At 45.6% G+C, this 26443-nt stretch overlaps 1 protein-coding gene across 1 annotated transcript; it reads right to left on the reverse strand.

Moving 5' to 3' along the window:
• Nucleotides 1-103: 103 nt before the first annotated feature.
• Nucleotides 104-24966, reverse strand: LOC125344617 (serine/threonine-protein kinase 17A-like). Its single transcript, XM_048337067.1, has 5 exons — nt 24767-24966; nt 18051-18263; nt 15588-15732; nt 6159-6191; nt 104-208 (listed from the first exon to the last, which is right to left on the reverse strand). Exons 1-5 carry the CDS (start codon nt 24964-24966, stop codon nt 104-106), a joined length of 696 nt encoding a protein of 231 aa, XP_048193024.1.
• Nucleotides 24967-26443: the final 1477 nt, after the last annotated feature.

Genomic DNA, 26443 nt, shown 5'->3' on the forward strand with positions numbered 1-26443 from the left:
ACTATATATATATATATATATATATATATATATACTCATATATATGAAACATATTTTACATATGAACCCCAAATATATGGAAACGAAGGACTTTTTTCTGAATTTATTCTTTTTTGCTGACTCTGTATTCTGGATTCTGCAAGTCCCTCATCCTCACGGATCCAGCTCTGCCAACACCAACCACCACCACGCCCAACTTCCTCACAGGCTGAAACACAACAGACCAGGTGGAGTTTGTCATTTAGCAGAGAACAGCAAAGGAAAGCCAAGAGCAAGCAGGAAGAGCTACCGTCCCACAACACAGGAAGCTGTCATACTGTGGCTGGACTAAGGCTCTCCTGGGCTCACAGGTAAGTCAGCTCTGCCCAACACATCCTGACGTGGCTTTACTCATGTTTTTGTGTGAAAAACTTTCCAAGTGCCCACCTCCAATTGGCTTTCTCTACCTATTGCCACCTCTCTATTGATGAAAGAATTCTCTGCTGAAAGTTCTGCTACCCAGCCTGAGCTGTGGCCTCGTCCTCTATCTTCCAGGGACGTGAGTATCTGATGAGTCCTTCAGCAGTTACTGCAGCTATATAAGATGCTGGCAGACAGGGGCACTTGGAAACAGGACCTACGTGGTTGACGTCCTTACTATAGCTCTCCACAGGTTAGCCACCACCATGGCCACTCTACTGTGACACCTTAAATACCATCTCAGTGCACTGCTGGGGGCTACATGGATATTGATTACAGGGAATATCAGGTCTACATTTCAAGATTATGAGACAACTCAATGTAATCTGATTTCTACAAATTACTTCCATGTATCCCTTAAACCCAGGTGTTGAATGTTTCTGAGCACAGAAATAGGAATGTCACCTCAGACTTGTCCCTTCCCTTCACCTTTGTGATCTGTCACCAGCTGCCACCCCTGACACTGCCCCTCTTCTTTTCTCTTTTGCTCTAGCCTTAGCTCAGATTTCTTCCAAGTCTTTCAAGGTATGCTAGAAATGTTCTTATTACTGACATCTTATTTTGTTCCACGTGGCCAGAGAATATTCTTTCAATGATATAAATCTCTTGCAGTGTGCAGAGACTTTTCTTTTGGCATGTGTGCCAGTACTGGGGCTTGAACATGGGGCTTCATGCTCTCCCTTCCTTGGCTTTTGCCCTTAATGCTGCTGCTCTACCATTTCAGCCACACTTCTACTTCTGATTTTTTGCTGGTAAATTGAAGAGCTGCTCAGGTTTCTCTGACCAGGTGAGCTTCAAACCAGGATCCTCAGTTCTCAGCCTCTTGAGCAGCTACTGTGAGCCACCAGTACCCAGTTCTGAGACATGTTTTATGATACAGAATATAGTGCTATAATTTGGATCTGAAGTGTCTCTCCCAGAAGCCAAGGTATTCAGCATCAAGAAGTTAGCAATCCTGGATTGTGGGGAACCTTTATCAGGCAGGACCTAGCAGGAGGTCTTCTGGTTATTGGGGACCATGGCTTCTCCCTTCTGCTCATGAGTGAATGGCTTTCTTCTGAGACATGTGTCCTGTTGTGTTGGGCTACCTTGCCACAGGCCCAAAGGCAATAGGGCAAATGACCATTGACTGGCACCTTCAATTTCTGACCCAACATAGACCTTTTACTGTATGAACCAATTATCTCAGGCATTTGTTTCAGTAATGCTAACGTGAATAACCTACTTGGTAATGTATAGAGCAGAACTGAAAAGATGGTATTAAAGAAATCAGTGTGGTTTTTGAGAAAGCACAAAGGGAACACACCTATTAATCATAAAAGTAAATCAAAGTCCTAGATTAAACATCCTCCCCTCCCCTCGATCTATGAGACACTAATGTTTGGCACTCCAGACCTGAAAACAGAGTTCAAGAAAGTTAGCATTCAGAGCATTATGTTCCACCAACTTAGAGAAAGGAATCTTTATGAGATGAAATGTTTGGAGAAAAAAGGAGAGTCACTAGAAGAAGTTTAAAGTGAAGTGAAGTGAGGACACAGGATGTGGCCATGGAAGAGATATTGAAAACCCAGGTTCTTCCTCTTTGCTTCCTGACTGCTATGAGGTAAAGAGATGAGCTCCTCCACGGACCCCACTGTGAGGTACTGGGACACCACAAACCTCAGAAACTTTGTCATAGTAAGAGAACGCTAGTGAACATGGAGAGAAAAACAGGCAAAGGAAGAGCAAGTTAGAAATAGCCATCATAATAGAAATCGCACTTACCTTTTGGCTCCAACAAATCATACTCTGAGAGCGTATCCTACAAGCTACCCAGTAAAAAGAATTTGGCTTACCCTTGTTTATAAGAAGCCAATGATAAAAATAATCAGCTAGTAGTAGAGTAGTTATGTAAGCAATGTTGTATCTATAAAATTGAATATGATATAACTACACAAAAGAATGCATTGGTTCCCTATGTACTGAAAGTAAATACTCTCCAAGATATATATTGTTGGGGGAGAAAGACAAAGATACATAACAGTATAAATTCTCTGCTACACTTTATATATAGCCTGGTGGCTCATATCTGTAATATTAGGTACTCAGGAGGTTGAGATCTGAGGATCACTGTTCAAAGCCAGCCTGGGCAGAAAACTGAAATTCTCACCTTCACTTAACTGAGCCCCTTCCCATCCACAAAAAAAACAGAAAATAAAAAACAAAACAAACAAAAAACAATGGATGTAGACCTACAGCTCAAGTAGTAGAGTGCTAGCCTGGGGCCCAAAAATTCACAGACAGTGCTCAGGTCCTGAATTCAAACCCCAGGACTGGGACACACACACACACACACACACACACACACACTAAATGGATGGATGAAGGGAGGAGTGCTTGTATGATTATAATCTCTCTGACGCGATGGCCAAGAAGAAACTAGCACCATGCCGTAAAGAACATGAGTTACTGGGTAACTGAGAAACAGAGGTAGGAGAAAGAGGAGGGTTCATCCTCAGTCTTTCAATGTCTTTTATCATTTAGAAATAGGGGAAAGAATAAACAACCAATTAAGATGGGTGTGGATAACTGAAGGGTGCTCAGAGGTTAACAAAAAACAATAACACCAGAGCTGGCAGTGCCTCTACTGACTCTCCTACGTGGAGTTCCTATGAGCTGGATGTCCTGTGCTGTTCCATCTCTGGGACTATCTTCGTCTCACCGTGTCCTAATCAAAACTCACTCCCAAATCATTCTGACTCCTCATGCATTTAGGTACAACTTTGGTCTCCTCTCACCTGCTGGGCTCACTGCAAACTTGCTTTCAATTCCACAAGTCTCTGTTTCAGCAAGGAATGTGGGCCACAGGGCATCCAAACCCCACTGCCACATTCCAGATTCCTCAGCCACATGTCCCTGGACCTCACAAATAGCAGACACGCCACTGGATCTTCTTTAAAACTCTCCTTCCTCATCTTTTCTCACCTCAGGCTGCTAAGGTTTGCTGACACATATCACCCTGTTCCTTCTTCACCCTGCCCTACAGGTGAGCTTATCTCCCTAAGCTCAATGGTTATGCCTCTGTGGTTGGCTCTCCCCCATCCCTCCAGAGTGGGAAACACCATTCTTCAGGCTTCCATGACCACCTCTGTGCTGAAAGGTTGGAAGGCAGCAATTTGAGTTGTGGGTTGTTCCTTTCTGCCAGATCCAGTTCCAGCACATAATGCAAACTGGGAATTCTTCAGACTGTCTCATCATCACCTGGACATTCATGCTCTGCTGAATTCCAGTCTTTCACCCACCTAACTGACAACCTTCTCACCTTCTGGGCAAAGACTCATGGCCACAGTTCTATCAGCCTGGAATGCTTGTCATCCAGGGTCATTCCTTAGGCAATCATTCTCTAATAACAAAGGGCTGGTAGTGCTGAGGATCCTCTGCCCTTTGCTCCCCAGCCAGCTTTGGAGTCAGCAAGATTTCTTGACAATTTCTGCCATGTGATTTCCTTCCTCTACATTTTCACTGACCACTCCAGCCCTGGACTGGATGACTGGATTACGCAATAGCCTGGGAGTCACCCAGTCTTTTAGTCAACCAACATTCAGTGAGGACCAAGTGTATCTGAGGAATTCAGTGAGAGGCCATGGGGACACATGGAGGAACCAAGCAAGCTGGGAAGCTCAGCTTGAAGTGAGAGGATAGAAGATGAGGAGAGGTAAAGAAAGAGCAATGATCCAGGCAGTGGTGGCTCAAACCTGTAATCCTAGCTAGCCAGGAGGCTGAGATCTAAGGATTGCAGTTCAAAGCCAGCCTGGGCAGGAAAGTCCATGAGACTCTTATCTCCAATTAACCACCAGAAAACTGGAAGTGGTGCTGTGGCTCACATGGTAGAGTGCTAGCCTTGAGCTCAAGTGGCCAGGGACTGTGCCCAGGCCAAGAGTTCAAGCCTCACAACTGACAAAGAAAGAGCAATGATGGAAGTGACAAGAGGGATGGTGTCCCCTCCAGACAGACAGCTCTGAGCAAACCCTTCAGCCAGCAGAAATGGCAGAACTGGATGGACAGGATTAGCTAGATGTGGACATGAACAAATGCATTCATCCCTGTCTGCACCTTAGCATCTCATTCCTATTCCTTACAGCAATTTGTGTAACACTCACTCTCCTCATCCACAAAACACAGATGAAAACAGCATCTTTCTCAGCATCCTGGGGATAGGAGGAAATACAAGCACAACCCCATGGGTTTTACAGTGCCTAACTGTATGTTACACTTGGGATGCAGCACTGAATGGGAAAATGGGATGGAAAAATGACACAAATGTTAAGAAAACTGAATAATGTCAATTAAGGGTATATCACACAGTGGTTGTCAGGTATGAGGAGCAAGGAGAAAGTGTAGCTACAATCTGGGGGAGAACTACATGCATGGTTGTACCCACAGAAGATACTAGTTTTATTTTATGTCATATTAAAAATTATTGAAACAAAACCACAAAACATTTTCATGAAAAATATAGTAATACAAAGGAAAATATGTAAGACATGAGGACAGATGTCTTTGCCAAGGTGAGAACAGGGATGTGGAAAAAAAGGGACAAAAATAAACACACCTGGGAGGCCTTCCATGGATGACAGAGACAATGGGGCGTGCAGTCTGGAGGAGGGGTCATCTGTGCTGGCAGGAGAGGGAGCAGAGGAGGGAGAGTGTGGTACAGGGTACTAGGTAAGGAATTAAGTGAGAAAGTGAGGAGGCAGAAGGAAACATCAGAAGTCAACAGTCTTGAGATGTTGCATCTATGGCTGCAATTATAAGCAGTGTTCCATGAACAAACATGCCATAACTGTAATGTTTTTTTACCACAAAGGTCTCCAAATCTGATCTAGAGCAACTCACAGTATGGAGTGATACAAACTTTTATGACTGGTGAAATCAGGGAGATAGCTGGAATTCTAAAATTGGGTAACTACCTGTTGGAATGAGGTCCCTGAGGAGGCGACTTGGGACTGGTGACATAGTAAGACCAGGTTGTGCTATCATGAGATTGGAGTACCTATGGAAATATTCCGTGTGGATGAGCAACCGGCTGCTGATTATATGGAAAGACCTGCTTGAACAAATCCACTCAGGACTTCCCTACATACACAGCCTAGAATGAATGCTGTGGGAAGAGATGAGTGCACAAGGTCATGGGTAGGACAAGAAGTACCTGAGGAAATACAGACTTGGAAAAAAGAAGGCAAAGGAGCATAAGTAAGAGCTAAGGGAAGTGAGCAGGACACAGACACAAACCATGAGGCACAAAGGATCAGTAGTCACACAAGAAGCAAGCAGTGATAGTTGTTCAGGGGCAGCATTCCCTCAGTACAGCAAATATCTGAGATAACCAAGGCATTATGAAGAAAGGCTTACCTGGCCTCATTGTGTGGAGGTTCCAGTCCACGACCAGTTGCTCCTTGTTGCCTGGGCCACTCCTAGCTCTTGAGTGTTGTGTCAGGATTCGCTGTCATGGAAAAGACTGAATCCACCTGAAGCTGAATGGACACAGATAAGAACCCAAGGGAGGCTAATTCTTCCTCTATCACCCACAAACATATGCACATCAGAAGATGAAAGACCGTATGTTTTCCAAGTTTGTGCTGGTCTTTCTGTAAGCTCTGCAGGGGGAAAGGAATACCCTTAGAAGGAGAAATAGGAGGCGCCGTGAATACACAACTCACCTCAGCCTCCATCTTGACCTCTTCTTTCAGGACCTATGAAGACAAAAGCAGGGGTTCATGCCCTGCTGACATTGCTCCAAACCCCATACTAACTCTCTCCTGTTAGTTCCCATTTTCCCCTCTGATCCTTTCTCTTCTATTCAGTCCCATCGTTCCCCAATGTCTTCCCCACCTCAGCCCCACAAGCTTGGCACTCAGGCTGGGATCTTCTGCTCTGAGGCTGGTGGCAGGGAACCATCTGGGACATCACATCAGCTACATCTCCTACAAAAGAAGGTTCCCAAATCCTGAGGTCCACCTTTCCCTGGGAAGACAGCTGGAAACACAAGGCCGCCACACAAATGGAATGTTCCCACAGCTGATGCTTGGCGATGCCAGTGTTTCATTGTACTGTCTTGCAGACACTGCGATAAGAAATAAGTCATCCTTCTTTCTCTTCGCCTATCTGAGTATATTTTGTTAAAAGAACAATACTGGGCTACTGTGAACCCTTCACATGAAGGAGGGAGAAGCAATCAAGTGAGCAGGGGTCAGAGGAACCAGCAGACAAAAGGGAAGAAAAGATGACAGAGGAGAGAAGGAAGAGAAGTAAACAGCCCATAATGACACAACGGTAGCACCAAACTCGAATGCGCTTATGGGCCAGCTTGACCAAAATGTAATTTCTAGTTCAGAAGGCCTTGAGTAGAGAAGAAGCTAAGAACCTGCATTTTCTTGGGCAGGTATTCAAATGGTCCTTACACAGGTCAGAAGCCCCCCTCAGGGAAACACTACAATTGTGTAAAAAATAGTTTTGCATTCATTTTTTCAGAGCTGCTATGTCAAAAAGGCTAAGAAGAAAGGAAAGAGGCCTCTGGCCTCTGAAAAGACAAAAGAAGCTCCATCATTTGTTGCAGCCCTGTCTGATTCCTTTTGGCTACAGGCAGGGATGGTAATCATGACTAACAGTGAAATTAATAACCCTGATAAGTAACAAACCTTGGCTCTGGGGAATCCAGTCTGGTGTTGAGAAGATTCAGCTATTTCTTCCCTTTCCTTTGCTCCTACTGCCTTTAGAGGGGAGTCTCATGTGCCGGTACACACACCAGGTATACAGAGACCTTTCACAAGCTGCGACCTTTCCTTATCTAGGAAAAATTTTCACCATATATTTTAATAGGTCCTAAAACATCTAAGTCCTAATCCTATAACAAGAAGTCTTAGGTTCTTTCTTTCTTTCTTTCTTTTTTTGCCGTCCTTGGGCTTGAACTCAGGGCCTGAGCACTGTCCCTGGCTTCTTTTTGCTCAAGGCTAGCACTCTGCCACTTGAGCCACAGTGCCACTTCTGGCCTTTTCTATATATGTGGTGCTAAGGAATCAACCCAGGGCTTCATGTATATGAGGCAAGCAGTCTTGCCTCTAGGCCATATTCCCCGCCGCTTAGGTTATGCTTTTAAATTTTATTTCAAGGACTTATTATTTAAGTGGGTAAACATGGAAACATGTTTTCTGACTTTCAGTGTGATGTTCAAAAGTACTTTCTTTCCTAGAGAATTTTTGGAGTACACTTCAATGGTAGATTGCTTGCCTACCACTCACAAAGCTCTGTGTTTGATCAAATTTATAAACTGTGACTATAAGTGTATTGAATTTGTAAACTAAATTAAGGCAAATTAATAAGCCCTCCCAACCAAAGCATGGAATGCCTTGCTAGGAAAAAGGGGGAGGGAGAAGAAATCTTGAATGGGTTCCTGAATTACTACTAAGGTTCAAATGATAGCCAAGGTTGCAGTAGTTGCATAGAAATAAGAAGGGGAAGGTCTACACACTTGCATAAAATAACCTGTTTCCAGGCTTCTCCTCCTTCTGTATCTACTGTACCAGCTTTGGTGTTTGAGTCTTTGATTTGCGCAGGGACTTTGTCAACCCATCTCTGTAGAGATACAGTAGTATCTTGTGATGCAAGGGACCACCATTTGAGGCTTGGCTGGATATTCACTGGCTATGTGAACCAGGGTCAGATAGGTGGTCTTTGGGCACCTTACTTCCTGAACCTAGAATAGGTTCAGAGGAACAAAGATGAGTTTCCATCGCTCCTCAGCCCTCTTTCATGCTGATAGACTTGCTCTGTAGTTCTCTCTTAGCTTAATTTTCTTGGGTGTTTGGCTTAGTCAACTCAAAGTTCTTCTCTTCTCTTGTGGTCCTGGGATGGTCAGACAGACCAAGTAAATTAGGTGCAACCTCAAGTATTAGAGATAGGAAGCTGAGGTCACCCAGGCCCCAGGCACAAAATTGCTAAATGGATGCAATCAGTTCTGGCTTTGCCTTTTCCCTCCAACAAAAGCCATGCACTCCTTCCCCTATCTTTTTCCCAGCCCCTCCCATCTGCCCCATACCCTCACCACAAAAGCTTCTACCTTGCATTGAAAGGGATCTTCATGTAACAGGAAAACATGAGATAATATGCTAATATGATGCCAATTGTTCTAAGGAATACATTTCTAGTATTTTAAAACTTGGAGTGCGCCCATATTTGAGAAAAGCTGATTATTAAGGGAAATGATTGTAGAAAATACACAACACAATTGGAAAACTGGGCTGAGAAGATGGGGGGAGGGTCCCACATGTGGTCCTAGGTGTGGACTATCCTCTCAGTCCAAAAGGCCAGGTGGAACCTTGGCCTCTATTGCTGCAACTCCGGCTCCTCCCAGTCTGGTGATAGGGAAAACAGGAACTGCTGGACCCACTGGTGGGGCCCCAAGGAATGCATATATTAACGTATCTTTCTTTTGTACTTGAGCGAGCACCCCTCTCCCCGTTGGATCGGGACCCTGGCTTCTCCCTGGCGCTGTGGTTGGGCATGGGCAGCGAGGTCAGGGCTGGGCAGGACACGGTCCAGCGGTGGGGAGGCTGCCGGGGGCTCTGGGCCTCTGCTCTCTGTGCCACTCTGGTCCACCCGCACTGGCCCCCGCAAAGGAGACTGCAGGAGCTGATCCCCAACAGTGCCCTCGACCCCCATGTGCTCAGTCCCCAAGTGCGCGAACAGTGAGCCTGCAAGAACCCTGCCAGCATACTGGATCCCAGTGAACGAACGCCAGACGCCCCGGAGCGCGCCCGATCCCAGCAAGCCTACAGAATCCCCAGGAGCAGGACAGATCTCTGTGAGTTTACCGGGTCCCCGTGAGCATGCACAGTTCTGAGGGCGCGATCCCCGTGAGTGCACAGGATCCAGAGGAGCTGGTGGATCCCAGTGCCCTTCACCCTAAGCCACCGAATTGGGCAGGTTGGCCTCCGGAGCCTGCCCACCTGGCAGCCCAAAGTGCTGCTGCCTAGCTCCCACTGGCTGCAGTCTTGCTTTGGGCGGAGACACCTAGGGAGGAGGAGCCTTATGTTCTGTGTTTTATTTTTGGCTACAGGAAGTGGCACTGTGACTCAAAGTGGTAGAGTGCTTGCCTTGAAGGAAAAACCTTAGTGCCCAGGTCCTGAGTTCAAGTCCTAGGAACCCCCTGTCCCCCTTCCCCCCAACACACACACCTTATTTTTGGCTACAGGGAGAGAAGGCAAGTCTTTGTATCTTGACATTAAATTTTTATCTCAAGTAGGGCCTCCTGAAGTTCCACTCCTACACACCTAAAGTACTTCACAATCACAACAGCATCATATTTGTACCCCAGATTCACCATCTCAGTGGCAACTCTGTTCTTCCAGTTGCTCAGGCCTGCAACCTTGCTGCCTCATGGGTATCTCCGCCCACCTGGGAGTCAGAGAATTCTCTGGACTGGACTTTCCTTATGTACCCAGAGTCCTTCTCTAACATCTCCCACCTGGGGCATTAGTGTTGTCCTCCCTGACCTGTCCCCACGCAGCAGCCAGACTGACCTTCAAACCCTAAGTTAGTTTCTATTCTCAAATCCAAACCTTCCCAGTGGAAGCTCTGCATCACCTGCTGCTCCCTCACCTGCACATCACCCACTCCTCCCTTGCTTTGGCTCCTTCTCCTCCCCTCCTCTTCCCTCTCCCCCTCTTTCTCCCCCTCCTCTTTGGCCTCTTTGTTTCTTGAACAAAGCAGGCAGGCTTCTGCACTAGGGCTTTGGATTGGCTTCTCTCCTTCTCCGGAATGCCTGGCGATCCCCCACTCTTTCTGATCTTTGCTCAAGTGTTAGACCTCATGGACAACCACTGAATCTACCCCATCAAAACTGTCATCTGCTTTGGTCCTAACTTCCTTAGTTTGGATGATTTCTTTCCAAAGCATTTGTGGCCATCTAACATAGTATTTATTTATTTTTTTAGCTTACTGTTTTTCATGCATCTCTTCTATGTCTCAATCTCTGTATCTCAGACTATGATAAGCCCTTTTTTAAAAAAAAAAAAGTCCCTGCAGTGAGAAGTCCTCTTCTCACTGGCAAGGCCTGGGTCTCAAGCCAAATCCCAGAGTCTGAACATGTGAGCAGGGTGTTTCCTCTAAATGAAATGTTGAATTGGGGTACAAGGAGAAAGGATGCTGGTTTGGCAAAGTCCATGGATGATGACTTCCTGAGTCGGAAGAGCTTTGGGGAAGTCTGGACCCTACAAGTCCTTGAGAGCAGCGATTAAGCATGTGACCTCCACACCCCCAAATTCTTGAAATGTTATGTTAGGAATGGGTTAGTGCATGTTATGGTCAGTTTTGACTCTCTCTCTCTGTGTGTGTGTGTGTGTGTGTGTGTGTGTGTGTGTGTGTGTGTAGGTAAGAGCATCCCACTGCACAGAGTGATTACTTGTTAAAGCCTAAAGGATTTTGTGGTAGGTTAGGGGTACAGTAATAGCTGCCTTAGCTCACAAAACACATAAAATCCCCATTCAAATAGTGTTAAACCATAAGAAAATAGCAACAGGCGGGGCACTTATGGCCCATGTATGTAATCCTAGCTTCTTAGAAGGCTGAGATCTGAGCATCAGGGTTGGAAGCATCCTAGAGAGGAAAGCCCATTAGAGTCTTCTCTCTAATGAACTCTCAAAACAAGTCCTAATCTCACATATGGGACTTAAACATTTCCCCAAAGTCCAGCTTTCAATCTGATCACGAGGGGTTTTAGGTTCCAATCTCCACACTTTGTAGGACACTGAAATTCAGACCATACCACATGCATCTCAGAACTGTTACTATAGGAACTGTTCACTGAAGTTCCATATGCTATCCTTTGCCAGCTGGAATCCTTTCATGTCCACAGAATCAACAAATTATTTACAAACTAATTTTGCTTGCTCTATTGCAGGTTTTTAATTGAAGGTATTGTCTCCCTAAATTTACTTCATTGAAATGTCAGACTTGTTTTGATTTTCGGTCTCAGAGATGCTGACTTCTATTTATGGTCACCTGCCAGAATTATTTAGAGGACTGAGATGGTTAAAGAATTAGGAAACGTCTACATGAACTATTTGTCTTTCTCTTGTGTTTCCCAATAGAAAGGTTCCTACAGGATACTTCGTTCCATAAGTGATAACATGAAAACACACTGGGTAAACAATCTGCTAGTAATATACTGTGCTTCGACACAAAAACCAGGATTTCACACCAAAAAACAGAAACACAATGAAACCTATTTGTACAATTACTAACCACTAATTAAAAAAAAAATCCACATTGACCAGTTCCAGCAGTTCCTGCCTCTAAGGGCATCAAGTATAATTTTAAGGCTATATAATCTTGTGCCAGAACTAGTCTCAGGTCTCCATCTATCTCCAGGATATTCTGGGAAATATACTGAATATAGTGTTTAGTGGGTCTTATTCTCTCAGCCTTCTAGAGAATAACCAAGCCCATCACTCTAATGTTAGTATTTTCTGAACAAATACCATTTGCACTCATCCAAACCATGAGGAAAGCATGTTAAAGGGATAGTTCTGAGAGAGAACCTTGAGGATATTGTAGTTTGGGAGCATCTCAGGCAGAAGCAAGGAGTCACTATCCAGCATGAACTGGCCTGTCTTTGGACCTTTCTGTGAAGCCACCTGAGGAAAATTCCACAGGGTAAGGTTTTGTATGTCTATTTAGAAGTAACAAGCTGGAAGAAAATGGGGGAATAAATACAAACACGCCCTTGAGAGCATCAGGGGGAAAAATCTTGTCACCCCCCAAGCCCAGTGGATTCTAGGGAAATCTGAAGCCAGGCTACCCTTCCACCAGGTGTACTTCCGCTGGGGGCCCAACAGGTGGCCAGCGATTTGTGCAAACACAAGGAGAAGCCCTAACTCACCTTCATTTGAATGAATGTCTGTTGGGATAGGTGCAGTCGGCCTGGCCACATTCCCATTCTGAATATATAAACTAGGCTGTTGAGCTTGGTTTTCAAGTCAGCTGGAAGACACTGCCCTGTGCTACCCCCTCGTGTTGTAACACCAGGCTACACAGAAGGCTTCTTCCTAGTGGTCTTGCTCTTTCTCCTTAGTAGAGCAGGCTGAGCTGAGACATGAAGAGAGGCAGCAGAAAAGATAGCAGAGCCACAGTGACCGTGAAGGCAAAAGCAGCAGCAGTGGTGGTGGCAGCAGTGGCAGAGGTAGCAATAGCCGCTGGCCCAGCAGTGACAGTGATAACAGTGGCAATGGCTGAAGACCAGCAGAGAGAGAGAGAGACAGAGAGAGAAACAGAGAGAGAGACAGAGAGAGAGAGAAAGAGAGAGACAGAGAGAGAGGGAGAGAGAGAGACCGAGAGACCAGAGCGATAAGGGGAAGATGAGAATCAGTGGGCTGTGGTCACTGGTAGAGTCCCAGAGAGCTGCCAAGCCTTATTATGACCAAGGTCTCAGGCACCCTAGGCCGTGAGCTATTACACTTCCTGTGGAGGGCTGAGGATCCCAGCATTCTTAAGAACTGGAATACTTACTACTCTAGGCCTGAGGGTCGATCTCAGAGGCCTGTAAGAGAACACCACAACCTTAGGTGCCACCTCTTGCTGCTTGTCCACTTCCCACTGCTGATGGATGCCCAGAATTACAACAGCTGTCAGGTGCCAGGGGTTCTAAAGGCTAAAGCCCAGAGCAACAAGCCTCCAACCTAATGCCTAGAGACTCAGAAGGCCCCTAGCTATTAGGATTTGGAGCTGTAGGCCTCTAGGTCTGCCAGTACTGACCCTAGGCCTTAGTCTATTATCGATTTTTTTATAGAATGAACAAATTTACATTTGTTTGAGAACATGTTGACAAATTGAAAATTCTTCCCAAAGACATAGAGAAGTGGAATGGCGCTCACAAGATTATGTTGCTTCTCAGAACCTCCCCCAACCCCGAATAAAAACAAAAAACCCACTAGTCAGAGGAAAAGGAAGATGACAGTGCAGTTTTGCTTCTGGGTGCCGTGGATACACGTCTACATAGCCAGGGCATTCCAGTATCAGTGAGTTGCACAAAATGTGATGTTATTAGTGTACCAGAGAAAGAACATGGCTAGAGATGAACTTTTGTATTTAATCCATTATCTCTAAAGTTTGCTTACAGTAAGGTACAGCAACTCTTTATACTTCAATAAAAGAAAATAGAAATATGGGGTGATCATATCATACATCATTCAGAAACAGTGTGAATTTCCCTATAAGGAAATCAATGCAGAATTTATTCTAATAATGTGGTATAAGAAAGTAGGATTACTTCCAAGTTTTCAATATTAAAAGCAGAAACTAGTCTTGAAGACATAATTAAAGCACCAGTCATAAAATTTATGATAGGTATTTTTTTATGAAGCTATAGTACTTTTTAACAAAACAGCCAACACTGCAGCTGGAAGGCCTATGGATCTGTCACCAAGTGAGTTGCATGCCAACTATCTCTGCAGGATCCCTCACCCCTACCAAAAACAAAAACAAAAAAACAAAAAAAAAACACCAAAAAACTGATTCAAGCATGAAAGTAAAGGCATCCTGTCAATGTTTTCTGTTGTTATTGTTGCTATTGTTTTGGATTTAATGAGACAGGGTCTCACTATGCAGCCAAAGCTGGCCTAATACTTGCTAGGTAGCCTAAGTTGGTCTTGAATCTTTTATTGTCTTGCCTCGACTTCTTCAGTACTGGAATTATAAGCATGTAACACCATGTTTGGGCTGCAAATATTTTCAATACTTGCTTGAGTAAGAAGACTGGCTAGCTGGGTGTCAGTGGCTCACACCTGTAATCCGAGCTACCCAGGAGGTTAGGATCTAAGGATCATGGTTCAAAGCCAGTCTGGACAGGAAAGTCCCTGAGATTCTTATCAGCAGTTAACCACCAAAAAGCTGGGGGTGGAGCTGTGGCTCAAGTGGTAGTGTGTGTTCACCTTCAGCAGAAAAGCGAAGAGAGAGCGCAAGCACAAGGCCCCAAGTTCCAGACCAGTACTAACACACTCAAAAGAAAACAAAAACAAAAGAGTGTCTCTTCAAGGCCTCTTGTTGAATGGTAGCACAAGTCAGATCAGAAGCTTGTATCACCAGACATGTGGGTGGAAATAGAATTACAAGACAAGGTAGTTCAAGTTTCTCTACAAGACCTGCATCTTTATGCCAGGAGGAGTTTCGGTGCCACAGTGAATAAAACTCAGTTTTCTTACTAGTGTAATGTAGCTTATTTACCTTCCAGTTTGGAACAAGAAAATAATTTTGGAGCTTTACAATCTCATGTGTAGCTAGCTATGAAATACTACCATGTGGCCCTATGCTAAAAGCTATTTAAAACATACGAGAAGTCTAGAAAAAGATTTTAAAAAATTCAAATTGGACATTTGACACGCAGGGCACTAAGCCAGAGGACACCCAGCGCCCAGGTGAAGGGGCCCTCTAGCCTCTGGAGGACTCACTCTGGAAGTCTCAGCTGGGATGGCCCCGCCTCTTCGCTAAAGCCCCCTGAATGACCGCCTAGCTCTCCAGGGCTTTCAATGGCTGCCAAGGTAGTCTGTTGCTGCTCTGGAGTCCCCTTCAGCCCCTCTCGAGCCATTCACGCTGCCCCTGTCCTGCTCCTCTCCAGGCCGCGTTCGGGAAGCACCGAGCCGCCGCCCCTCGTGTCCCCACCCCCGATTTTATGGAGTCTCCTGGCGTTCATGCGTGGCAGATTGGGGGTGAATGGCGGGCAGGGCCCTTGGGGCACTGGGACTGTTGTTGAGGTCCAGGTGACAGTACCTGAGAGGGGCTCTGCTAGGGGAGGAAGGCAATGCGGTTTCTGGTTTAGGAGTCCTAAAACCCTGCCCTGGTACCTTGAGGAGAGGGCCCCTCCCCCAGCAGGTGACTGCAGAGGGCTTCTGGGTAGAGTATGGATGCGAATATCCCCCGTGTCCTATTGGCCTACGTGTAGGTGACGTGTATATGGTATATCCTCCCATGACACCTGCGGATTGCAGATACATGGGTGTAGCAAGCATGTGTATGGGACCTGCAAAAGACATGTACGTGACATGTACGTGCCACCAGCCACTTTCCACCCTCTGGATGTATGTGCTGACAGATCTTACCTTCAAATCAAGATGAACTACATCATGAGTGTGTAGAAAGTGCACACCTTCTAAAATCTGTCGCATGAGTCTCCGAACATCTTTTTCTTTAAAGGCATCTTCTCGGTCTGCGACACACTGATCAAAGATTTCACCCCCTGCAGCACTAGAGAAGGACAAATTAACGTAAAATGGGATTCATAGGAAAAGAAATAGTCACTGGATGTCAGTGTCTCATGCATGTAATCCTAGCTACTCAGGAGGCTGAGATCTGAGACTATGGTTCAAAGCTAGCCTGGGCAGGAAAGTCTGTGAGACTTTTATCTCCAATTAGCCACTAAAAAAGCTGGAAGTGGAGCTGTGGCTCACTGGGCTTGAGCATAAAAGCACAGGGACAGCACCTAGGTCCAGGTTTACACATGTGTGCATGCCCCCCCCCCCACACACACAGAAAGGAAACAGTGAATGAATAATACTAAAGAGGGATCATTGGCCGACCGTAGATTGTGTGTGAACAGAGATGAAAAGAGCTGGAGAAGAAGAGTGTGAGCCAAGCCCATCCATCCCAGGAGCTGAAAAAGCCAGGATGATGCAGTGTGCTGTCCCCACTGCCTCAGGAGCTGCAGACAGCAAAGCAGTGTGGAGCAGAGGCTGTGGAATGGTCCCAGGCTGCGGCCCTGGCTCTGCAATCTGTCGTAGGACCTCAGGCTGATGATTTTTCCTGTGCCTTGTTTTCTCACATGTAGAAATCTTATTAGAAAGCTTAACAACATAAAGACTAATCTGTAAACAATGCCTACAAGGCACAAAGCAAATGTACTGGCTCAAGGCTTGACCAAGTGGCTGGGACAAATGTAATTCATCATGGCCAGTAAACTTTGTGCTCAGGAGCATCCTCAGGAATTTCTGGTAAAACACCGACAAGACACATCTCCTAGGAGACCTTTAGCACCTGGGGGGTAGAGCTGTGTATTTTCAATTTTATATTATTAGTCCTGACAGCACAAGTCAGAGTGTCAGGAATAGGTAAACATAGTAATAATAAGCTGCCTGCTTCCACAAGTACAATCCATTAATGTGGTTGAGACGTTTAATACCTCACTATCCAGGGTGTGTCTCTAGGCCTTCCTTTCTCAAACTGAAAGCAGAGTGTAAAACCTTACAGCCAAATTGCACTAATCTGGGTTTTAGAAACCTGGTCACTAAATCCAGACAATCCACCTCTACAGTGGGCTTCTAAGCAAGATCAGCTTCAGCACATCTCTGTTTCCCTCACTTATCTCACAGCAGCAGAAGGGCCAACCTAGGCGGGGAAAGTCAAGGGATAAGGGAAGGAGTTACTGGAGAGGCTGAAGGAGGTCACCCACTCATTTATCATGCACGACTGTTAATGTAGACAATGGAATCAAGGATGGCTGCAAGGTTTTCTGGCATGAGCAATGAAAGAAAGGAGACACCAGAGGAAATGGGGAACAAAAGAAACATAGATCTTAAAGAGTCTGAATTTGGAATGAGTTAGAAATACATGAACAGACAAAGCTACTCAAAAAGTATCATCAGGAAAGATGTACAGAACAAACACAAATAACAGTATCAATAATGGAACCATGGGGAGTACTTAAAAACAGAATACAGTAAAATTAAAACAAGGAAGAGTATAATTTTAAGAAAAAAATTATAGGACCATATTTAAAAAGAGTAAAGAAATGGAATGATCACTAAACTGAGCAGAGGAACTGTCAAAAAGGGCTAGTTTTTGGAAGAGCAGTGGCATTGAGTTGAGTTGTGAAAAGGGCACTGACTCTTGAGCAGGCGAATGGTTCAGTGAAGGAACACGGTGGACTGACAGAAGGGGAGGAGAGCTGTAGACTGTTCCTGGGAGAAGTCATCATGATAGTTTAAGAGCCAAAGCTGAGGAGGGATTTCCAAAGAGATGGAAAGGACAGAGGGTATGAGAGGACAACCAAAGGAAGAGGTCTGAAACCACGAAAGACAGATCTCAGAAGAGGAACTATGAAGGACACAGATAAGCCATGGAGCTGAGAAGCTGACTCTCTTTCTTCTTTAAAGGGGAAGGGCAGGGGCTGGGGATATGGCCTAGTGGCAAGAGTGCTTGCCTTGTATACATGAGGCCCTGGGTTCAATTCCCCAGCACCACATATACAGAAAACGGCCAGAAGCGGCACTGTGGCTCAAGTGGCAGAGTGCTAGCCTTGAGCAAAAAGAAGCCAGGGACAGTGCTCAGGCCCTGAGTCCAAGCCCCAGGCCTGGCCAAAAAAAAATTAAAATAAAATAAAGGGGAAGGGCAGGAGGAATGGGGTGCCAAGGGTGGGCCTCTCACCATCTTGTTTCTTCCACAAAGGGAGAAGAGGCTGGCCAATAAAAGCTAGGTACAAGTGGCACAGTAAAGCAGAAGAAGGTGTTTCTGAGGATGGAAAGGTGAGACCAGGCCCTGACTCACCAGCCAAAGGGAACACTACTTACTATTCCAGAACCAAGATCATTTCTGATGGAGTCTCATAGACTTCATGTAAGTTAATGACCCAAGGGCTGTCCTGGGCCAGCTCGAGCACCGCAATCTCATGAATAATTTCCATCCGACAGTCTTGGCCTTTTTTTCTTTTTCTCGTGAACTTTGCTGCAAATTCTTTTCCAGAATCTTTCTTTACACATTTTCTCACCACTGCAAATTTCCCCCTAGGATCAAACACAAACACTCACTGTTAGAGTGCAAAAATTTTCAGATGGTCAATTTTTTTCTTCCCCAGCAGGGCCTGGGCACTGCTCCTTAGCTTTGTAGCTGAAGGCCTTAATTTGGCCCACCAAGATCTATCTAACTTCTAGGTTTGGGCTCACTACTCTAGACTACTGATGTTGCTGAACAGAAAATCTTCCTTCCCTGCAACTGTTGACCACAAATACGCTTTTCATTCGTCTACATTTCTGTAACCATTTTAACAACCCCAAGTAACAGATAATTTGGCACAGACCTATGCCTGCACAACCTGCTGAGTCTACCCAGCACCACCCTTACTCAGATCAAAGTGCTTTTGTCTATAGAAATCATGAAGACTACCACCTCTTTTTATTGTATTCCCCAAAGTATTGAGTTGCACCTCCACCAGAAGCTTGGTTCCTAATGACCTGAGACCTTCTAAGAAAGAAAAAACTTCACTAATGATTTGATTCTCTTCATACCTATGTGTCACGAGAAGTTTCAAAAGAAGAGAAAGTTCGTGTGTGTGATTGTCTTGGTGCTTGAACTCATGGCCTGGGTACTGCCCCTGAGCTTTTTTGCTCAAGCCTAGTGCTCTAACACTTGAGCCACAGCTCTACTTCTAGCTTTTTGGTACTTAGAGATAAGAGTCTCATGTACTTTCCTGCTTGGGCTGGCTTTGAACTGCGATCCTCAGATCTCAGCCTCTTGAATAACTACATGTATAGGCATGAGCCACCAGTTCCCAAATAGCTGTTACTCTTAACCCATTAGGGTTTCAACTATTAAAAACAGCTAAAGAAGAATCTTTGCTTTTGAGTGGCACAAAACTTGTCTGCAGTTAGCTGACCCTGCACCACAGCATGCTGAAGAAAACTTTCCACTTTTCTGCTACTGCACTTCATGAAATGAACCATAAGATAGCAGAACACATGTCTGATGGAAACACGAGTGCCTTCACTCTAAATGACTGGTGTTATGGTGGGGTAACCCTTAAAGCCATTCAAGAAGACGACAAAAGGAGATTTCTTGGGTACAGAGTAAACCTCAGAGTTCCGAGGCCACACCTGCCAAGCAACCATAATGCACACCTTGCCATGACTACATGGAAAGAAAACTGCTGTGTCACAAACCTTCACTGTAGATCATGGAGACCTGTGTAACACACACCACAGTACAGCGGGTCAAGGAGGATTCAAGAGCAGATGCTGTTTGTTGCATATCGCTTTTCTTTGTTGACTCAAACAGCCAAACTTTTTCCTGAATACTTTCAGAATTACTCATTCATTTCACTTATCTTCAGCTGACTGCCTGTGTACAAAATTGGGAATGCAGGTATTCATGGAAGAGTCTAGGGTAAAGTACTCAATGACACAATCCAGAGTAGAGGTAAAGAAAAGATACATATAAGGCAATTACTGCAAAAGGAAATGACGTTTCAGTGGTCGCCACCAGTCCAGTTATTGGAAGAGCAAAGAATGAATCTTTTTCATCTCTCCATCACCAGTGCTTACCACAGTGCTAGGATGGTGGGCTGAGTATCTGTGGGGAGGTATGACTTCCTAAGGAGTTTGGACATTTTTCTTTTGTGTGTGTGAGTGTTTGTGGGGCGGTGATCCTGAGGTTTGAACTTGGGGCCTGGGTGCTATCCCTGAACTTTTATGCTCAAGGCTATAGCATTCTGCAACTTGAGCCACAGCTCCATTTCTGGCTTCTTAGTTATTAATTGGATATAAGAATTTTGTGGAGTTTCCTTCCCTGGCTAGCTTTGACTTGTGATCCTCAGATCTCAGCCTCCTGAATAGCTAGGATTACAGGCATGAGCTACTGGTACAAGGCAGAGATCATTCCAATAGATTATGAAGAGCATATTGCCAAATGACCCTAAATGGAGAAGCTATTGGAAGAACTCAAGACTGTGAGCTTGAACCCATGTAGCAGCAGTGAGGCAGGGAAGAGAGAACATTTATAAAACATTCAAGATTCAAGAGCACTGAGGCAGAAACAAGATGGTAGTGGTGGATACTGGCTTCTAGATTTTTTTTTAATGCAGGTATTATGCAACTGTACAGATAAATGCTATGACAAAGATTAGAAATGTGGCAACAAGGTTTAGCAAGATTATGTTTGGGATACAAGTCTGAGGTGTCTTTTGTGGTAAAGAGAATCCTTTTCATTGGATGTATATCAAATATCAGTTCAAGGGCTGATTTAAAGGCAAAGGTGAGAAGAGAATGTAGATTGTTAGTTGAACAAAACATGGAGCAAGCAAAAATCAAGCAAGGTTCTAGGTCCTGTTTGAGACCAGCTGACAAAGGAATTATCTTGTTTAGTTTTTATTTAATCAATCTGATATGTGACAGTGTGTTGTCCCAGGGTCTCCTTTACCAGTCACCTCACATCTCTGTTGTACCAGCTAGCACAGTGGACCGATATCCGCCCTTTCATTTTACTGGACAAATATTTTAGGGCAACTTGACATCATAACCTTTAACCTGCTGGACTACTTGCCATCCTCTCTTTATTGAACTTTGCTGCTACTGTCAATGGCTGGTGCATCTTATATCACATCCATTCTTTATGGCTCTGTTCAAATGTGATTTTGCTATAGGATCTTCTGGTGACATGTCATCTTGCCTGTAAGAGGATGGTGACTGATGGGTTACATTTGGAAATGACTTTTAGAGCCCAGTGTAGTTTTATGTGCTTCACATGTAAGCATGTCACAGTCATACGTCACTTAGATGGTGGGGACATATTCTGAGAAATGTGTCCTCAGGTAAGTGACACCACATTACTTGCAAACCCAGATTAGAACCCAGATAGCACACAACATACTAAACAGAGCGGGTCACTATAACTCAATGGTATGTACTTGTGCATTAAAAACATATCTAAACTAAAGGGTCCAGTAATCATACATTATGAAAAATTTACTTTTAAGTAGTTGCAGTACAAAAGGGTTTCCAATTCAACAACATTTCTAAAGTGCATAGTATTGAGCAAATCCTAATAATCAGTATTTTTCCTATGCTGGACACTAATTTCAGATCTATGATATAATCAATCGTAATGATTTGTACAAAGTATCATAGAAGAGAGCAGAGGCCTCAAGGCAAATTTAGTTTTAAGTGGAGGTCAAATCCAGGCCTTGTGCCCATTAGGCAATTGGCTCTCTGCCACTACTCCCTCAAGCCTCAGGAGGTGATCTAATTTGAATTCCACACGTGCAAATTCACTTAATAAATTTAGCTCCTTCTAACTTACCCTAAGAAGTGAATAAATGACTATCACTGTTTAGCTAACTAATGCATTTGATTCAAATATCAGATGGGGGGGGCACTGAGTTTGCACTCAGGTACGCTACCATTTGAGCCATGCTCCCCAGCTTTTTCCTTTCATTATTTATTTGGTTATAGACTCTCTCCTCTCCTCTTCTTCCCTCTCCCTCTCCCTCTCCCTTTTCCTCTCCTTCTCCTTCTCCTTCCCTCCCTCCTTCTCTCTTTCTCTCTCTCCCCCCCCTCTCTCTCTGGCCTAGGGCTAGCCAGATCTCCATCCTCTTAGTTAAACCTCCAGCATAGCTGGGACTACTCAGCTTGGCTGAGATAGGGTATTACTAACGTTTTAAGGCCCAGGTTGGCCTTGAACTGTGATTCTCCCATTTCCCACCAAGTAGATGTGGTTACAAGCATGCATCATCATACCCAAGCCTGTGATGAGATTTCTGTTATTCATAGTTTTACAAATAACTAGAATCAATTTCCCTTTTATTTGTCCAAAATGATCAGAGTACCCCCCAATAAAAAGGCATGTGAAAGCACTTATAAAACTGTAAAGCCCACATACTTAGGAAGGACCAGTTTCAGAAAGGAGCTAATATTTGTAACTCCTTTCCCATATTAGGAAAATTCAACTATGAGTATGTAACACAAAGAACAAAACATGGTCATTTGGTATGTGTGCATATGGTGTGTGGGGTGTGTGTGTCAGGATCAAATCAGGGCTTTTGCACGTTCTAGTCAAGAACTATTTCGCTAAGCCAGGTGGCTTAGGGCTGGTGGCTCACGACTATAATCCTAGCTACTCAGGAGGCTGAGATCTGAGGTTACAAGTTCAAAGCCAGCCAGTCAGGAAAATCTCTGAGATGCTCATCTCTAATTAGCCAGCAAAAAGCCCCTGGTAGTCCTGTGGCTCAAGTGATAGAGCATTAGCTTCAGCTAAAAAAACTAAGGAAGAGTGCCCAGGCACTGAATTCAATCCCCAGTACTGGCACAAAACAAACATGCTACAGCCTCAGTCCTTGACCTAAATTTATAAACATGTTTAAAATAATGTTGTAGTTGAAGTCTAGACAAGGAAAATACATCTAAGGCATCATCTCATGTGAAATCAACATCATTTTAAACATAAAAAACCTTTCTGCTGCTCTATTACCAACAAACTCAAGGTGAAATCAACATGCAAAACTTCTAAGTACTCAAATCCATTTATCTATCTCATGCCTCAGTAATGAAATCATGAATGTGGGTTACATTGGCACACATCCGGACTTAGAGCAAGTCAAACTTGAAGCCATAGAAGAAAGCCTGACCTTTTATATCGACACACAAGAAAGGTTGCTATAGCCTCAGCTAGGCACATGAAAGAAGGTGCATTTTTTTTAAAAAGATCAGCCTCACACCTTGTTACTTTGCAAACAACGCTGACCATCTTGGAACAGCCATTATAAGCAACACCTAAAAGAAATCGATTTCTGACTGAACACTTAGCTCTCTGAGCCCTTTTCCATTGTACTACATTAAAGTCTGTATTAGAATGGATATATCTTGTTTTTCCTCCCACATCACAGAAATATAAAAGAGGGAATTTTGCAAGTCATAAACAGTCCCATAACATATTAAATTTACTGAGGACTTCACCTCAGCAACGCACAGCCTTAAGGCTATAGATGTGTTTTCTTTCAACAACTCTATGAGGTAATCGATGTCGTGAGGCAATGTAACCAAGTGCACAGAATTATAAAAGCCAAGATTCAATCCCAGACCTACTGACTACAAAGCTCACACTAGCTATTCAAAGACTTCTTCCTGATTAAAAGAAGGGGACCAAAGAGGAAAAAAGTGGATTAATAGTTTTATTGTTCAGTTTCAGGCTTTGACTTCAAGTATCTAGCTCTATATTGCTCAGCCTCTTCAGAATTTACACACACACACACACACACACACGCACAGCAACTTCAAAAAGTAAAAAACAGAAGTTAAAAGAAACACTGGGGGGGGGGGGGGGCGGGAATCAGTACCCTAAGAGGTGGTAAGAAGAAAATCCAGCTTTTCATCTGAAATCACTCATTATGAAGTGTACAAGACAGGTCTTGCCACCTGAGGACATTTGGGAATGCCTGACTTCCTTTTGTGGAACACAGCCAGACAACTCAACCAAACAATGGAAAACTCACTTTTCTCTTTTCAGGTAATCAGGGTTACTTTGGAATGTATGGAATCTCAAGGAATCCCAGTCCCTTGCTGAGTCTAGCTGAGTTTTCTCCTGGTGTCATAATCAAAGCCTGCACTGTGTGTCAAGGCCAAGAGAGAAATCAATATTGATCTGGAAGGCATATTTTCCCCCCTCTGTGAACATTGAAAAACCTTTTTAAATTTCACGCCGGTCGGGGAGGGGGGGTGGACACTAAAAATATTTAAAAGAAAAAAGACAACATTCTTTCTATACTTGTAAAGTTACCTTAATAGCTGCCAAGATGGGTAATTTTTGGTTTCTGTTGGAAGTAGAGCTTTTCCCAATACCCCATCTGCAGGCTGTCCTACCTGGAAGACCCTATTCCAGTTACAACACGGCAGTATTATGCAACTCTGACAAAACTTCACGATAACAACAAACACAAATGTGATATTCAGGCCCAGATGGCAGGCCATCACAGGCGTCCAGTCACCTAACTCCCCGAAAAGCAGCAGGTCAGGGCAGGGCCGGCTCTTCGCGGGGCACTGCAGCGGTGAGTCCTGGGCCGGGAACCGAACCCATGTGCACTCACTCCGAGGCAGGACTGACACATTCTAGAACTACGAAAGGTATAAATCCACCAAGAGAACCACCGCGGCGGAGCCGCAGAGGCGGCGGGCCGAGGGCACCCCGCTCCCCTCCTCCCCTCGGCGGCTGCGGGAACGCCAAGCAAGCCACGGAGCAGAGCCGAGGCAGGAAAAAGTCACCCTGATCCACGGGGACCTGGCTTGATTTCACCCCAGCCTCTGAGCGGGTAGGAGCTGCACACGCGCCTCCATTAAACCGGCGCCTACTGCACTGCAGGTGCTGCAGGAAGGGCGCGGGGTCCCACCGCGGACAGCCGAGCCTGGCTCCTTTCTAAGCGGCACACCCGGGCCAAGAGGAGACTCGCCGGGCCGCGGCCCCACCGCCCAGTCTTCGCCGCCCCCAACTTCGTGCAGTCCCCGGCGGTGTTACCGGCGCCCCTCACCTGCCCAGCTCCCGGCCCGGGCTCAGGCTGTAGCTGTCCTGGAAGGGCTCGGTGCGCACCGCGGCGCGGATCTCCGTCAGCAACCCTCGAGCCTGGGGCGGCGGACGGTGACGCACCGTCCGACCCCTGCTGACCGGGCCCAAGCCGGAGGCGGCAGCCAAAGAGGGACGGCCGCTGCCGGGCTTCTCCAGCGGGATCATGGTGGTGTTCGGGCGTTCGTCTTTCCCGGAAACCCGGCTCGCTCCCAGCAGCAGGCGGGTAACCCGCCCGCCTCCGCCTCCGGCTGCTGCTTCCTGCCTGCCCGGCGAGCCCGACACACCAGTCTTCCTCGCGCACTAGGAAGCGACCGCGGCCGGCGCCCAACCGCTAGCCTCGCCCACGCAGGCCCGCCCCGCGCTCGCCACGCCCCCAACTCGTGCACGCCCCCTCTAGCCACGCCCCACGCAGGCCCGCCCCACGCTAGACTCGCCCCCAACGCCTGCACGCCCCCACTAGCCACGCCTCCAAGAGTGCACGCCCCCATTTGTCACGCCCCCAACAAGGCTTCCTCCTCCCCACACACCACTAGCCACGGCCTCACGCGGGCCTGCCCCCCACCCTGCTAGCCGCGCCCCAACAGGCCCGCCCCGCGCAAACCGTTCTCCCACCCTGATAACCAGGCCTTGGTGCCTTGTGGGTCTACGTTCGTCGCGCGCTCCTTCTGCAGCTCAGAAGGCGAAGGTGCAGCCTAAAATACTGTAGAGCATGCCCAGCGCTCCAAGCGGCCAGGAAGACCGACTGCATCTCCCGGATTGCAAGTGCAGACCAGCGATTTATAAGGTAAAGGACTAAGGGCTGGAGCTTTGCTGTCCCGCCGGTTGGGCTGGGGAGTTGCTACTAGCTCCTTCCTAACACTGGAAGCCAGAGGTTCGAATATGTTATTAAGCACACACACCAGCTCAATGAAATAAGCACTAATAGGATACTGCTTTTGCGTCTGCGCGTGTGCGCGCGCATGTATGTGTGTGTATCTGTGTCCTGGTTCTTGAACCCAAAGCCTAAGTGCTGGCCCTCAGCCTTTTTGCTCGAGGCTAGTGCTCTTACTTGAGCCACAGCTCGTTAATTGCAGGTGAGTGCCCACAGGCTTCGGGGTCTGGGCCAGCCTCCAGCCGTGATCTTCAGAGCTCAGCCTCCTGATGACCTAGAGTTACAGGATGATAGTGACTAGCCACAGTTTATTTTTAAGCATTGATTGAGAGTAATCTTTTAAGTATCCCAATCGTTGTATATATTTGCTCCACTCAAACTGTTCAAATAGAGGTTTGCTTCTACCAAGGATGGACTAATTTTATGATCCACACTTTTACTGAGAATTATTTAAAAGGTTGAAAACTTTTAAACCTAAGTGGACTACCTCTTCCTGACAGCAACAAGGAACTTAAAAAGCAATAAAGATTTAAGTGACTGAAGTTCTGGACAGAAGTGCAGTCCAGGAAAGCATTATGCTTCTATGAAATATTTAGTGGGTGAGAAAAAGTCTTCAACAATCTTAGAGTATAAAAATAATGGATTCGCAACCTGTTGAGGAAATATGCTGTAAATATGCAGGCTTTTGTTTGGGCATCTAAGGGCTACATCTTAGAAGTTTTAGTATACGGGACATAGACCATCCCTCACAAGGACTAAAGGCTATTCTGA

Source organism: Perognathus longimembris, chromosome 2, assembly GCF_023159225.1.
Source record: "Perognathus longimembris pacificus isolate PPM17 chromosome 2, ASM2315922v1, whole genome shotgun sequence".
Classification (NCBI taxonomy): Eukaryota; Metazoa; Chordata; class Mammalia; order Rodentia; family Heteromyidae; genus Perognathus; species Perognathus longimembris.

Excerpts from the sequence above, each read along its gene's own strand:
- LOC125344617 (XM_048337067.1), bottom strand. The coding sequence starts at position 24,966 with ATGATCCCGCTGGAGAAGCCCGGCAGCGGCCGTCCCTCTTTGGCTGCC. Across the intron at positions 18,264-24,766 it reads CCGGGCCGGGAGCTGGGCAG|GGGGAAATTTGCAGTGGTGA; the intron begins GTGAGGGGCGCC and ends GTTTGATCCTAG. Across the intron at positions 15,733-18,050 it reads ATGATCTTGGTTCTGGAATA|TGCTGCAGGGGGTGAAATCT; the intron begins GTAAGTAGTGTT and ends GTCCTTCTCTAG.